Below are 16577 nucleotides of genomic sequence, written 5' to 3'. Positions count from 1 at the left end.
TAAAACACAATAAATATTCAGAGATCACCAAAAGCCTAATTTGTTTAGCTGGAAACTCTTTCCCTAACTTCTTCTAATTGTTACCCTGTATTGCATTCATTAAATTATGGGTATATACTAGACACATGTACTAAGTAATTTTCATTCTGCATCAAATTGTAAAATGTGCTATACATCTTATTCATAATCTGTGACATCATAATCAGTTGATTATACAATGTTATTTTTTCATTACTTGTATCTCCATTAGTTGTCATTAGCTTGACAACTACTCTTCTTGGGGTCCATTTTACAAACCATTAACATCAAACAATTGATACATTTGCATGTCTAAAAAAATGTATAGAACTACTGGAATTTGTTTTAAAATTCAGATTAATTAAAACAACAAAAAAGTATTTTACCTGCACAACTCAGTGTGTGCGTGAATGGTTGTGTTGCCCTGCGATGGACTGGCGACCTGTCCAGGGTGTACGCTGCCTCTCGCCTGTAGACAGCTGGAGATAGGTACCAGCAATCCTCGTGACCCCGCTCGGGATAAGCGTGATTGAAAATGCATGGATTGATGAACTTATAGAAAATAAAATCCTCAGAAGCTTCTCAAAACACATTTTCTCCTATTTCCAGACATTTTCCAGATGTTATGTTAAAGTTGTACCAATCTACAACAACTTTACTCAAAGTTAACTTTACAAAATAACGCTACAGCATTGCAATAATGGAAGAGAAAAGAAAATGAATGAGTGTAAATTAATCCAACTTTCAAAACTGAATTATAAACAATGTGGGCCTGACAGAAAAATAAGATATTATTTCAGGGCTGTCAACTCTCACCCATTGTGAGTGAGACTCTCCCATCTTAGTGTCTTCACACACTTTCACTCCATATTCCCAATTTCTCACACTAAAAAATGACAGTCTAGTTTAATAATCTCCCATTGGAATTAAGGAGTAATTAAACAAACACAAATAATTCGTAAGGCTTTCAGGTATGTCTCTCAACCCCATAGGAGGTCCACAAAAAAAAAAAAAAAGAACCATTGCATTTTATTTTTTAAAAGATCAGCCACCCAAGAAAAGACCAATCACATCCAGAGAAGATCTGCAGAAAAACATTTATCCTGGGTTCATAGAGAAGAAACCACAGGGATGTTCTTCTTTTATTATTACTTATCATATTAATTTATCTTTATTTTGGTCCATTGAATATGTTTCAAAACTTTCAATCACACCTTCAAACTGAAACATCCAGAGAAGTGCTGTCTCCTGTCATGGTGATATTTTATAAAATCTTCAGCCTCCCAGAAGGTCTGGATTGTTTAGCTGTTTTGTCAATTGTAAGAAAAACTAATAACATAATGATTGAAGCTTTATAATCCTTAGCCTATTACCAAATATTCATAGACAGTTTGCATAGGTTTCCATTGCACTGGTTCCTTTATCAGTGCAAGTAATCCAGTAATAGTTTATTAGTTCCCCATTGTTTAATTTACTTTAACTGCAGAGAATAATTAATGAACAAAGTAGTGAAATTCTTAGTTTAGAGTATATTTAATATGCAAGTGTTTTAGTAGAGCCCATTCTGCTTTACTTCAATTCTCTAAACATCATGTAGAAAATATTGTATATTATGAAAAAATTTTCCACATAACTACAGACCACTTGTTGTTATCCAGGAACATTTACTGTGCTATAAAAGTTCCAGTTTTGCCACTTTGTTTCAGTTAAATCCTCTGAAAACATCCAACCTTTAACTGCACCTATCCTCATCTAACCCTGACAGGGTTTCCTGTCCAAACTATTTCAAAATCTCACCCAAGCTCTGGTTAAAAGTTGGCAGCCCTGAATATTTTAGTCCCCAATTTGGACAGCCTTTGCTTTACAAATACACAAAACATTTCATAAAGAACCAAATGTATATAAATTTCAGCAAAGAATCTATCTGTAAATTATTATTTATTATCCCAAACAGATTTTAATGCCCAGCTAGTTTTAATCTTATTGCCAGAAAACATTAAAATTATTCTATTTTGTATTTTTCCAAATGGAACATTTGGTTTATCATAGATAGAAATCTCTTAACGAAACTTTTGTTTTTGTATTTTAGATTTAGAACTACAGATTAGCAGCTAGCCAAAAGTTGATAGCCTTTTATTTTAATCGAGTAGGAAGCTAAGAAGCACATGCTAACTTTAGCTATGTTCACAGCCGTTGCATTTAATGTTTTAAGTAATTTGTACGTTTTTTATCAATCTGTCATTATTTTTCTTCCATGTACGCAACATACTAAATAAATAACTTAAAAGGCTTTGGGGGCTTCCGTAATGTTAGTGTAACCGATGATTGGTAGTAGCAGGCCTGCTAGCATAACAGGAGAACTTATTTGTGGAAAAATTGTCCCCCTTATTTAAAAAGATAATTTACTTTGATGACACACCTTTAGGTTGTTTAATATTTACATAGTTTTTTCATCAAAATAAAGCTTCCATTTATTCTTTCTGTTTTATGTTCAAGCTATCATTAAGCCAGCATAGCTAGCTTTTTAAAAAAGTTAAAAAAGCATTTATTTAAAACTCTCCTCAGCTATTGTTTGTCATGGAACAGTTTCAGGTACCAGGGTATTGCAGTTTAATGGGATTGAACAATCTGCTCTGAACAAAGACAAACTATGCACAGAATACACCCGGAGGGAGCTGTGAGACGAATAAAGTCAGATAATGTCTGTTGGTCAGGTATGCTCCATGTTTCCTGCCAGTGAGACAGCTGTATTGTGCTTTCAGTGAGTGAGCTTCGTTCCCCCTCCATGTCCGACTTCCTGGAGGGTTTGGAGAACTCAGGCTGGCTGAAGCACATCAAAGCTGTTTTGGATACCGGCGTCTTCATCGCCAAGGTCAGTCTGGAGGCTGATTCCTGCTGTCTGTGTCACCATTGCTCTCTGAATTACCTGAGATTTGTGATTTTTATACAAAGGTAGAAGTCTAAAGTAGCACTTGTTAAATACATGGATCACATAATCACAAAATTTGAATAATGTCAAAAAAATATGGCTCAGGTTCTTTGCGTATTTTTGACAGGATCTTTGACTAATTGTGACTTTCACCTTTAGCTAAAACTCACATGTGATCTGGATCATTACCAAATTCGAATGAATTGTTCCCTAGCATGAGAAACACCTCTGTTAAAAATGTCCATAAAAAACATTAATAACTTGTTAATGGCCCTGTCACAACTTACATATTTAGCCAGCATATATGCCCAACATCCCAGAATCTTATAAAAAGGCTGGCATACACTGAAATATATATGTTTTTTTTATTGTGGGCGTATACTTTGGGTATTCATAACGAGTACAGAACTTATATCCAGCTACAGCCTAATTGTCGTTGGACATAAGTTTATGGGCATTACGCACAGCATCATAATGCCCATGAAATGTCAGTGTCCTGAGGGGCAATGCACTCGCAGGCGCCAGGCCTGCATAAAAAGCACAAGATTTCTCTGAACTTCGCAGTCCCAGTGTTAACCTAGCTGCTGTTTACCCCCCTCCAAAAAAATAAATATAGAGAAGAAAGAAAGAAGGTTTGCAGTCGCAGCAGATTCAGCATCATGTCAGCTAGCAAGTTTGTTGGCATGGATGTAGGCGTGAACGCCAGGAGGATCAATCGCACTCACCTTCATCCTCACCATATTTTGGGGATGATACAGGTTGGATAACCTAAACACCATGAATTTTGAGTAACTTACAATTATCATGTGTCCATGATCACATAACCTGCCTGTAACTTATGCCCCACGTATGAGCTGGCGCAAAATTTCTTGATGTCAAGAAATTTTGAGCATCCAATTTCTTGGCGCACTTGCCGTATATCAACGCGTGCTTCAGCGTGCTTCATCTTGCTCATAACTTATACAAAACTTAGCCATAAGTTATCCAACATACGACTGCGTTTTTGCAAAATTTTTCATACGTGGGGATACGCTGGGAAAACAACGTTCCCTTTTTTTGTGTCGTCTTCAGTACAACAGATGCTGATGCTGTCAATACTCACTGCTGTCATCCTCTGGTTTTCCGCAAAATATATCTCTCTAACAATTTTAGAGAACCTTTTAAAAAAATTCCTGTATCCAGATTATGATCTGGATCATCACCAAAATGTAATGAATTGTTCCAATCTCTCATAGAAAAAGAAAAAAAATTTTCTTAGCTGAGGTAAAAATATCCCCTAATTTAGGTACATTTTCTTTGACCTTTTTTCATATTTGAAAAAAAAAATGAAATTAAATTCAAGAAATTTATTTCCTGCTCTTTATTTTTTAACCATGCTACTGAACTGATTAGCATTAGTTTATATTAAGATTAAGATAATATTCCTGCCCGGCTATATGTCTGTATGTGAGCTATGTTACATTTTGTTCTGCATTTTCGCTGGAATGAAGAGGATTGCATCTCAGTCTGACTGTTTTTCCTGCAGGCTGTTGCAGAAGGTGTCAGTGTCCTGGTTCACTGTTCAGATGGTTGGGACCGTACTTCCCAGGTGTGTTCAGTGGCCTGTGTGCTGCTGGATCCCTACTACAGGACCCTGAAAGGACTCATGGTAGATACACCGAACCATCAGTTGTTTGTTTGTTTGTTTATTCAACCTATAATGTTGGATCGCTCTTTGCTAAAACATATCAATCTTATTACTACACTTCTAAAAGATAGAAACCAAGTCACGCATTATGACATATAACAAGATATTTTCATGCATTCATAATATATACATTTTTTTTTTTTCTCCTGCTTAGGTTCTCGTCGAAAAAGATTGGATCTCATTTGGACACAAATTCACTCAGAGGTTTGACTCAAATGCTGTCTTGTATTCAAACAAAACACAATGTTTCCTTGCTGGGAATCTGATGGGAAATGATGGGTTTAGACATTCTTTGTAGATATAGATCTTAAAAGTGTGGCATGCCATACGTTTACTCAACCAACATTACCTTCAGGCACTCCAGATAAAGGACGACTTACCTCTAAATCAACATTTCTTGCATATACACTGTATAAATAGATGTCTAATAGTGCTGTCTGCATGCCCTGGGCATTATTTTGACAATTTACTGCAAGTTTGTTTGCTTTTATTTCTAAAATGGTCTATGTGGCGCCCTCCTCCGGTTAAAAAGGGGTTACTCCATTTAATGTTTGCTGTTGGTTTAACCAGTGATGTGACCTTTCTGAGAGAGAACTGTTGGCTGCTGCTGTAATCTAGACAGCGGCTCTCCTCAAACACAAGGTGTTTCACTTAGGGGGCCGACAATAAATACATTTCTTGGATTGTTATTGGATAATAAATTACTGATCTTCCTCATTATAAAAGATTATAAAAATAGTAAATGCATTGAATTAGCATATAAAGCAAATGTGTCTCATATGTCCCGCCTAATATAATACATTATGTATTATTAGTATCTTTCTCAGTCAGTCAAATGGCCTAAAAGCTATTGGAGAAAATAATTTAAAAGGGAAAGTGTATTAAATGTAATACATTTGGACAAACAGAACTGTACCTTCTATTTTTAGTCTAAAATATTTGATGTGGCATTTATTTTGTGGCAAAAGATCAGAAGACATTAAAGATTTACATTTTTGTTAATTCAGTGTGTGGTTTGGATATTTATTGACAGTCCCCATGAGAAGGTATGTGGAAGGAAGCAGCAACCAGACAAATTCTTTTATGCAGCCTGGCAGCATTTTTCAAATATATGTGAGGAAAGCAAGGCGCCAGAGCGACAAGAGTTTTGTTTTAAAATCTAGTCAACTGCATTTATAAGTAACCTAAATAGAAACTAGAATGTGCGTCTTTTGTTACACTTAATCACCATTAATCTAAAAAGGAAGAGCATGCCACCATTGGAAAACTGAGTAGTGGCGGCTCCAAAGATTCTTCTCCGCAGGTGCCAAAGTATGCTATGAAGCATACTTTCCCACAATTATTATTGTACACAGATGCAAATAAAAACAGAGCTGCGTATTATATTTGCAAAATTGAACCCACATAATTTATTTTATTTTTGAAAATAAAATAGTTAGAAATTAAAATGAGGAAAATCCCAGAATACAGAAAATGTTCAAGGCAGGACAAGTTTATTTTTATAGCACAAATCAGCACATGGACAATTCAAAGTGCTTTATATGAATTAAACAATAAAATAGCAACAAAAAAAATGAAATAAAAGCAGAGTAAAAGCATGAAGATAAACAAACGATAAAAGCACATATTAAAGCAAATAAAACAGTTGGACCACAACCTTAATCTAATGATACCTCAGTTAATAGTTTAGCTTCAACAAGGCAGCTCTAAACTAAGGGGTTTCTAACTTTGATGTAAAAGAGTTTGTTTCAGATAAGTAGAGCAAAGGAACTAAATGCTGCTTCTTCATATTTGGTTCTAGTTCTGGGTGAACAGAGTAGGCTGGAACTAGAAGACCTGAGTGGTCTGGGAGGTTGATACAATGAAGACAAATGTATGTATTGAGGTGCTGATCCATTCAGAGATTATAGACTAACAGAAGGATTTTAAAGTATATTCTCTGAGCTACAGAAAGCCACGGGAAGTACTTCAGAACCGGGCTGATGTGCTCTATTTTCTTAGTTCTAGTGAGAACACAATGATCAGTGATGAATTCTACTAAAGATAAATGCAGGACTGTCCTGTTTGTACATGAATCCTTTAATCCTTGAAATGTTCTTTAGGGGATAAAAGGCTGCTTAGTAACTGCCTCTATGTTCCTCTGAAGGTTCAGGTCTGAATCCATCATGACACCAAGATTTCAGCCATAATCAGTGGTTTTTAGATTTATTAGCTGAAGCTATGAGCTAACTGAATCTCTCCTCCTTTGGTCAGAAGATTATTACCTTAGTTTTATTTTTATTCAGTTGTAGAAAATTATGGCACATCCCAACATTAATCTGTTCTAAGCATCAAACCAACGCTCTGATGGGTTCATAGTCACCTGGTGATATTGTTATATAAAGCTATGTGTTGTCTGCATAGTTATGGTAACTGATGTTGATGTTTGCTATAATTTGAGCTAAGGAGAGCATGTAGATGTTGAATAGGAGGGGCCCTAGAATGGGGCTTTGAGGAACTCCGCATGCGTTTTTTTTTTTTTTTTTTGTTTCTGATTTAAAGTTCCCCACTGACACATAGAAGTTTCTGTCCTTCAGGTAGAATTTAAACCAGTTTAGTGCGGAACCAGAAAGGCAGACCCAGTTTACCAGATGCTTTAATAAAATCAAATCATCAGCTGTATCAAACACTGCACCGAGGTCCAATAATACCAGCAGCGTGATTCTTCCAGAGTCTGAATTTCTAGGACACTCAGGACATGAATGAGGAAGGATCAGATGGAGGCTTGGATAGCGAAAAGGAAACAGTCAATGTAAGCTGCACACCTGTAAGCAGGTGTCCATGCTGATATTTCTCACACTTGATGACAGACTAGAGCTGGATTGTGTTGGATATAAAAGAGCAATATATTCACCCTGACTGATTATTAACTTACAGTGTAGCCTAACCCGGAAAATGTCTCTGCTGCCCTTCAGTCAGGTTATAAAGGTTGTCTTTGGGTTATGAACTGTAGGTAGCAGGAGTGTCTGCTGTGTGTTTAGGGGGCACATCAGCTAGAGCTGTAGTCTGTGTGAATAAATGATTGAGACTGCTGCCTTGATGAACAGCAGGTCACAGGAAGAAGGATCTAAAGTGTTTCAGCTTCAAAAGCCCGCCAAAGTTCAGCAGTACTGGACAGAATTTACCAGAGGATGGGGCCCGTGTTTGTTTTTTTTTTATATGGGGGCAGGGGACAAAAGAATAACACACCAACACATATAAAACTAGGGCAAGTTTTTTATTTTTATATTTTTATTGTATAATAGGTGAGCCACAAAGCCAGGAATGCACTCTTCTGATCTAACAGACATAAATCGTGATCCTATCTTAAGTACAACTGAAGGTAAAAGTTGAATGTAATTTCTAAAGAACTGTTAAAACAATTTTCTCCCCATACTCTGGCTGCAGAAACAAAGGTCATGTGCTTTTTCCAGGAGTTTCAGGGCAAAACGTGGTATCTGTGCTCATAAATATCCCTCCTCATGCCCCAATAACCCCTCCATTGCCTTCTGTTTCTCTTTTACCATTTTGTTTTTGCTAGTCTCAATGTCCTAAGTTGAGGTGTCAATTTTATTCTGAAATGTTCTAGTAATCTCTTCTTTGGTTTGTGCCAGACTTTGTCTGTGAAATTGAGGAGCTTGATGCAGACAGTGGCGGAGCTAGATGGGGGGCCATGGGTGGCCATGGCCACCCTTACCCTATCATTGGCCACCCCTACCATTTTTTTCCCTCTAATACAGATGGTGGCAGCAGTAATACTCTCAAGTGGAATATTCAAAACATTTTATTTTTTGTGGTTAATTATACACATCAATATACTAAAATCAAAAATGATACCGGTAAATACAGAATTCATGCTCTTTTCAGAACTAGATTTTGTGTTTTATGGGGTAAAGAGAAAAATATGTGTCTCTGCGAGTCATCTAGGAGTCTTCAGTGAAATCAAAGATAAATATTTTTAATAAAAACTTATGAAATAATCAATTATGTAGATATTAGTGCTTGTAAATATCCATTTTATGCAGAATGTTTATTGATACAAGTAGGTAAGTAATGACAAAGATGATTGATTTACGCCCCAGAACTCAAAATGAGTTTTATCCACTATACCTTTTATCTAGAATCTATGGATGTTTAAATATATGCGTCTATTTGTTAGCAAAGGCTGTAGGAAAGTATAGTTAGTCTTTATTTAGACAACATGGATGTTTGGCTCGTTAATTTTCCTGTTGGAACTATGCCTAGTTGCTTTCGGCCACCCCTCAGTGTACATTGGGTATTGCCTGGCCACCCTTATAAAACATTTCTGGCTACGTCTGTGGATGCAGAGACTTCTGCAGCGTCTTCTTGCAGAAACAGTTTAAGCACAGCAGGAAAACTTCAGCTGATGTGAATGTACGCATTTATTATAATGATTGTAGTTCATTCAGCACCTGCACTGCAGTCACACTGAATACAGTGTAAAACCTTGTTGAAGTTAAGCACTAGAAAGGCCCATTCATAGATGACACCTAAACTCAGTTGAAAGTTTGTGGCAAAACTTGCAAACTAATATTGAAACGGGATTTCCACCCAATCTGACTGAGGTTGAGCTTTTCTGCAGAATTGGATGTGCACAAGTAATAGATACATACACCACATAAGATGCACTTTAAGTTGTTTCTAAAAAGTGCTGACTTCAGCTGGCAGAATCAAATGCATGCCTCTTTTTGTATCTATATTTTCAGAATTATGCAAACATACCTTTTCCTTCAACTTCACAATTTCAGTTTTGACCACTTTCTGGGTTTTTTGGGGTTTTTTTGGGCATATTTTATAAAAACCCTGATAAAATGATTCACTGTATGTGTATATATATATATATATATATATATATATGTATATATATATATACCGTATTTTCACGACTATAAGGCTTTTTTTTCCCTCAAAATGTGCGGTGCGCCCTATGGTGCGGTGCGCCCTATGGTGCGGTGCGCCCTATGTGTGTTGTAACTGCGACTTTTGAGACCACCTCATTGAGGAGATGATGAAAGAGTGGCTGAATGTAAGGAGACCAGGTGNATACAAGTAGGTAAGTAATGACAAAGATGATTGATTTACGCCCCAGAACTCAAAATGAGTTTTATCCACTATACCTTTTATCTAGAATCTATGGATGTTTAAATATATGCGTCTATTTGTTAGCAAAGGCTGTAGGAAAGTATAGTTAGTCTTTATTTAGACAATATGGATGTTTTGCTCGTTAATTTTACTGTTGAAACTATGCCTAGTTGCTTTCGGCCACCCCTCAGTGTACATTGGGTATTGCCTGGCCACCCTTATAAAACATTTCTGGCTACGTCTGTGGATGCAGAGACTTCTGCAGCGTCTTCTTGCAGAAACAGTTTAAGCACAGCAGGAAAACTTCAGCTGATGTGAATGTACGCATTTATTATAATGATTGTAGTTCATTCAGCACCTGCACTGCAGTCACACTGAATACAGTGTAAAACCTTGTTGAAGTTAAGCACTAGAAAGGCCCATTCATAGATGACACCTAAACTCAGTTGAAAGTTTGTGGCAAAACTTGCAAACTAATATTGAAACGGGATTTCCACCCAATCTGACTGAGGTTGAGCTTTTCTGCAGAATTGGATGTGCACAAGTAATAGATACACCACCTAAGATGCACTTTAAGTTGTTTCTAAAAAGTGCCGACTTCAGCTGGAAGAATCAAATGCATGCCTCTTTTTATATCTATATTTTAAGAATTATGCAAACATACCTTTTCCTTCAACTTCACAATTTCAGTTTTGACCACTTTCTGTTTTGTTTTTTTGGCCTATATTATAAAAACACTTATTAAATTAGTCAAAGCAGTGTTTATTTGCAGTTATAAGGACAAATCTTTAATGTGATCAGCATACTGTCTATTAATAATAGAGGTTCTTGCATCTTGTCCCCAGGTGCAACCATTTGATTGGAGATCCCAAAGAGGTGTCTCCAATCATTGATCAGTTCCTGGAGTGCGTGTGGCAGCTGATGGAGCAGTTCCCCTGTGCCTTTGAATACAACGAGAGGTTCTTAACCACTCTTCACAACCACATCTACTCCTGCCAGTTTGGAAACTTCATTGGAAACAACCAGCGAGAGAGGAGAGAGCTCAGGTGGGGTTTTTAAAAACTCTTTGGCCAGTATCACCTTTCTCCTTCTAGTGAGGTGATTCAGTTAAAGGAGGTAAAGACTAATATTATCATCCCCTGCGGTTGTTTAAATGTCTTTCATGAAGAGTGCATGAAAAAACTCATTCTTTGTGGAGTTATCTTTGGACGAACCGTGCAGAGTTCATCAACCCGCTCTACAGAGAGAACCACAGCCAGTCTCAAGGACTCCTCCGACCATCTACCGCCCCCTACTGTTTCAAGTACGTTTTTCAGCAGTTTTAGTTTAGTCCACGCTGAAGAAAGTAGTTGCATCTGTATAAATCTGGGTTTCATGGTACCTGATTATTATTATTTTTTCTCTGTATTGTATAGATTTTGGAGAGGGTTATACAACCGCTTTGACCGCGGGATGCACCCCCGACAGTCTGTGGAGGATTACCTGAGGGTAATCCGAGATGAGACGCAGCAGCTGGAGGAACAGCTGGATTCCCACAAGCAGGTGTGGCTCTTAATGACTATAAAAAACCAAATGTCCAACAAACCGGTTCCTGGATGTAAAGATGGTTATGCTAATTTTTTTTCCTGTTAACAGAAAATAGCCCAACTGGAGGAGAAGGAGGAGGAAGAGCAGGAGGAGGGTGTTAACGATTCTTTCACAGCAGCCACCTTTGCTAAGAGCCCCACAGCTTGGGCTTTTGGGAAGGACCTTTCAATGGCCAACACTCCTCAAGACTACACTGGCGGCTTCTTCACCAGCAGCCCCCACACACCCAAAGCCCCAGACAGTGCACTGATCCTCGCTCCACAGGACTCTAACCTCTCCAACGGCAGCGACCAGGAGTCCGGGATTGCTGATTTGAGCTGCCGCTCCCCTGTCAGCGAGGACAGCACCAGGGATCCCGACTCAGACGAGGCGGTCTATTCTGCTGCCTGAGCAAATGTAGCATCTCCTTTTCACAACACTGAACTAAAACCACATAATACTAACAATTTAACTAGACTCGAGATGTTTGAACATCTGATTTACATTTAAGTTTACACCTATTGCGGGTACTTCTGGTTCCTACGAACCCAAAACTGTAGCTGCTAACCCCATTTTTTCCCCCATTTACCTATAAAGACACTCCACAGCTAAAGAAAGGGAAACACTTAGTATTTTTATGCCATTTAATCCATATAAATGCACAAGACTGTTTAGATTATGATCTTCCATCAAGTACAACAAAACCTTAAATGTTTTAATTCACAGCACCACTTGTTTTATCTACAGTGCCTTCTTAAGCTATTTATAACGCTTGAACTGTTCCAATTTTGACACATTACAGCATCAAACTTCAGTGCATTAGAGATCTTCCTGCCTTGCTCATCTACAGACAGAAATATTTACCTAAAATAACCCAAGTTTGTCAGAATAAATACAAGAACATAATGTATTTAAGTCTTCCCTGCAAAAATACTGAATCAAGTTATTGACTTTGAGCCATTCTAGTACAGTGAACATTTCAGAGTTGCTGTGTTGATAGAAGGTGAGATTTTAACAGGGTCTCTTGCAGCACTGCACATTATTGTGTTTATTTCATCTTTCTTTCAAGTCTGATCTGTTTTCGTTTTCCTGCTGGAGAAAAATGGGTCTATAGCATGATGCCACCAACACAACGTTTTACTGTGATGATGGGGTGTACATCGTTAGAAAATAATGCATGTTACTTGAGCTGTAGATCTGTGCAGCTCCTTCAGAATAACCTGGCTCATTGGTTGCATTTCCATTGGATGCTCTTTTTGTCATTTTGGCTGAATGGCAACCTCTTGGTTGGCCTCTCTGACCTACAGTCACACTAATAATGCAGATAGAACGCACTGAAGTTTATATCTGTAACATGACAGAATTGGAATAATTTCAAGGTTAATAAACACTTTTGCAAGGGACTGTAGCAGGGATAGGAATCTCACATGATTCCCAAAAGAATCAGCCTATTTTATTTTAAATAATGGGATTGGAAGAAAGTATTCCTGTCAGAAAATAACGGGCTTCAACTGAATCAAGTCATAAAGGATGTTTTTTGTCAATCAGACTCTTGAAGCTTTAACAGTTTATATATATGTGTGCGTTTCTGATGCATTGTTATTACAAATATAGGTGTGCAATAAATTTAAAGGAGTGATAAGCCAAATTTTACCATTAGGTGGGGCAGTTCAGTACTGTCTGTAGACCAAAACAAGATGTGTGAAAAGCGACTCCTCTCATTATCTCCAACCTCACCTTGACTCCCCCTGGTCTTTAGTTGAATTGCTGTGTTAGAGTCTTTGGCTGCGTCCTCCAAAGTCCAAATTCGCCGGCCAATTGCGTCTTAGCGCGGAGCTATGGCCTGTTAGAATTGTCAGACTCATTTGTATATGACCGACAAATGCAGCCCTTGTTTTTCACCTTGTTTGAAGGACAGGACTGCTGTATCCTCCGTAGCCTAGAGTATCCCGTGATTCATTGCGAGCTCGGAGGACAAAGGGAAATGGCGACAAACAGTGGTGAATATTGTAAATGCAGTTTAATTATATACTAGTATGTAATTCATTTCATATTAAATTCATGAGAATAGTTCATTTAAATGGTTAATGGGTCAGGTATGTGGCAGGTAATGTTTGGTTAATTAAAAGGTTGTATCTGTCCCTTTGCAAATGGGTTTAGCGGAAATTTAAGCACATATTCCAACATCTGCATTGTGGGGATTACAGTCTAATATCTGCGATAATGTTAATGCAGCTGAGACTGTTGGTCCTGTTAGAATCTATAGATGAACTTATTCGGCCTCCTTATTTAACAAAGCCTTTGAAGGACCCAATCCAGGTAGATGGGTGCTTTGAAGGAAGCAACCCTGAAATCGAACACAGCAATTGTTTCAGATCCACTGAATGCTGTCTTCTCTAGGTAGGAAAGGGCCAAACCCTAAGCAGATTTTTTTACATGCCAGCCCAGCATGAGACTGAAGAACAACACGTTTGCTGTGTGACGCCATATTCCATCTAAAAGATCACATTAGTGTTTTTAATTATTTCTATCTAAAATAATGATTTTTTGCTAATTGCTACTTTAAAGCTTTACTTTGCAGATACTGATCCTGCTCCTAAATACATCATGTATAATAGCTGATTTGCAAATCTCGTTTGTGTTTAAAAGCTGTTATGAGACCAGATTGAGTGAATGGAGTTAATCATTTAGCTGCTAAGCCAGCTGGCTAGAGCGTATGAAAACCAACATATTGCTTATTTTGAAATTAATAATACACATTACCAAGTATTTTTTTATTTCGCTCATATTAACATGAGTAAATTGTCTTAAATGTGCAATTAGTTTCCAGCCTACTTGTTTTTTTGTTTTTGTCTTAGTTTTTTGTTCCTTTTTTCTGTGCTTCATGCATTACTGTGGAAATATTTATGCAAATGATCAACCAACGCATGAAAACATATTTTTGTACCTTTTGATTTTATGTGTTTAAATCTCTATATTAAATGCTTTTTATTTTTGCCAAAGGGATAAAAATATAAGTCTACTTGAATGTTGCATTTATTTATACAAAGGTTTACAGGTTTATACTACTGGCTTCATTTGTTCAGATAAAGGGAAAGCAGCTTCATCTGATCCAAATGTTATGTTTTGGAAATTATGACCAACTTCTTTTAAAATGTATTTTATATTGCATGTTATGTTATCATTTTGGTTTCTGTCATTATAACCCACATATCAGAAATTGTTGTATTTGATTGGACACACACACAAGCAAATAAACTGCCTAATAGTGACAAGAGTCTTCTCTTAAATATGTTTGTTCTGGTTGTTTTGGTAAATTATTGCCTACCTTGTAAAGTCTAGACTGTATTTAAATTCCAAAATGTTGAGTTTTGTTCTGAGCTTCTGATAAAATAATAGCTTTTGTCTTAAATAACAAAATTATAGCCTGTATTGAGGTGATTAGAAAGTTAGTTAGTTAGTTAGTTAGTTAGTTAGTTAGTTAGTTAGTTAGTTAGTTAGTTAGTTAGTTAGTTAGTTAGTTAGTTAGTTAGTTAGTTAGTTAGAAAGACCTCTAGGGTCCATTCTAGGCCTGCTAAATCATCTTTGCCAAAATCACAGAGAAGTAAAAGGTTTTCTCCATATATGCTGATGACACATGACTTTATATGTCTGTTTCACATCATTCAATGTGACCTATAAAGTCATTGAGCAGCTTAATCGGTGTTTTCTTACACTGTAAATAAGAAAAGTTTAAGGTGTCTGCCCATGGTTTCCCAGAACCACAAGAGATTTGCATTTTAGTTGACTCTTTTTAAAAGAAACCAGCGAAAGCCGCTTTCCTCCTTATGGAAAGGGGAGGTTTACCCCCGTTTTCCTGTAAAAATATTTTATCAGTTTAATTTATTCAAACTTGTCACAGAATTGACTTAAGCGTTTCTTTAATGTGATGACTGTTGTGACTATTTTTTCTTTTTCCCCCCAATCTGCATGGAAATTCTTAAAGGAATGAGGTGAAGCACAGATTAGGAACTGATAGAGGATGTATGTCTGCTTCTCTCTCCTTGAACCCCAGTCAACCTCTGCAAAAGGCAACTCACACTGGGCCTGATTCTGCTGAAGCTTTCTTCCTGTTAAAAAGGAGTTTTTCCTCTCCACTGTTGCTGCATGCATTCTCAGTGTGAGGGGCTGTTGTAGAGTCAATGGAAAAATGTAAGCAAATATCAATTGTTGCCATTTACTGATCTACAAGGAGCAGATCCTGCAAAGTCAACGGCTTCATACAATCAGCTGAGCTTCATTAGATAGAAGAAAAAAAAATACAAATCTCTGTATTTGATCTGATTGAATTATCTCTTTAAATGTCTTGGGGTGACATTGCTGCTATAAAAGTAAACTGATTTGAAGATGGGCAAAAACAAATATGTCAAGACATTGTCTTCCACTTTATCGACATTATGAATTTATTTTTGCCTTTTCTTGTGTGTGTGAATTTGTTTTTTGTTTTTTACATTTAAATCAAATCTGAGTTAAATTAGACACCTAATTTAGTTTCTTAATATGGGACAGTTCCTTTCATAAGGGACAGTAGGCAACCCTTCTCACAACACAGTTTTAATTTAAGAATCTTCTCTGACACCAACTCATGCAAACGGCTATAAGTCTACACTGAAATCAGAACTCCTATGTAGGGATGGAGTCATCCCTCAATTTAACTATATTTTACTTCATACTACAGGTGACCTGCTGATAAATGATGAAAACCTCAACTTTTAAGACACTAAAATACTACAACATTTGAGAATGAGTAAAAACCTAAGATGCCTTAAATTGTACATACCGGTAGATATTTATTTGTTTAGTCATAAATATGGATATATTTTAACTGCAGCAGATTATAGCAAATTAAATATTTAACTATTTTCACCCTAAGTCTGTAGATGCACATCAAAGAATATATAAACAGTTATACCTGCAGCTATTTCTGGATTTTATTTGCTGGTTGGCCTTTAAGACCTTCTGAAGTTTCTTCAGATCATTTTGATTTTTTTTTTTTTTTTTTTTTTTTTTCCAGTTAAGAGGACTCAATGCCTCATCTTTTCTGCAAAGAAACAGGTGTTTTATTGTTTATGGTTCCGAACCTTTTTTTCTTTTTTTTTTTATCTTTTTTATCAAGTTACAATTTTCTTGTTTATAAGAATAGCCAACTGGCCAAACTTGGATTCTTAGTCCATTACGGATTATTTTAAAACATTGTTTATGATTTGTAAAATCTTT

General features: G+C 36.8%; 1 protein-coding gene across 1 annotated transcript in view; it reads left to right on the top strand.

Annotated features, from left to right (window-relative positions):
* The window catches only part of mtmr7 (myotubularin related protein 7), a 25774-nt gene extending 11178 nt beyond the window's left edge, over nt 1-14596 (top strand). The window contains exons 8-14 of the mRNA XM_015371070.1: nt 2781-2890; nt 4473-4595; nt 4789-4838; nt 10601-10801; nt 10924-11058; nt 11171-11297; nt 11391-14596. Coding sequence (XP_015226556.1) covers nt 2781-2890; nt 4473-4595; nt 4789-4838; nt 10601-10801; nt 10924-11058; nt 11171-11297; nt 11391-11732 — 1088 coding nt within the window. The 3' untranslated portion in view covers nt 11733-14596. The remainder of the gene's footprint in view (nt 1-2780; nt 2891-4472; nt 4596-4788; nt 4839-10600; nt 10802-10923; nt 11059-11170; nt 11298-11390) is intronic.
* The last annotated feature ends 1981 nt before the right edge of the window (nt 14597-16577 follow it).

The sequence above is a fragment of the Cyprinodon variegatus genome, unplaced genomic scaffold (assembly GCF_000732505.1).
Source record: "Cyprinodon variegatus isolate N-32 unplaced genomic scaffold, C_variegatus-1.0 Scaffold52, whole genome shotgun sequence".
In the NCBI taxonomy this organism is placed as follows: Eukaryota; Metazoa; Chordata; class Actinopteri; order Cyprinodontiformes; family Cyprinodontidae; genus Cyprinodon; species Cyprinodon variegatus.
This window is presented reverse-complemented; position numbering and strand designations above follow the sequence as displayed.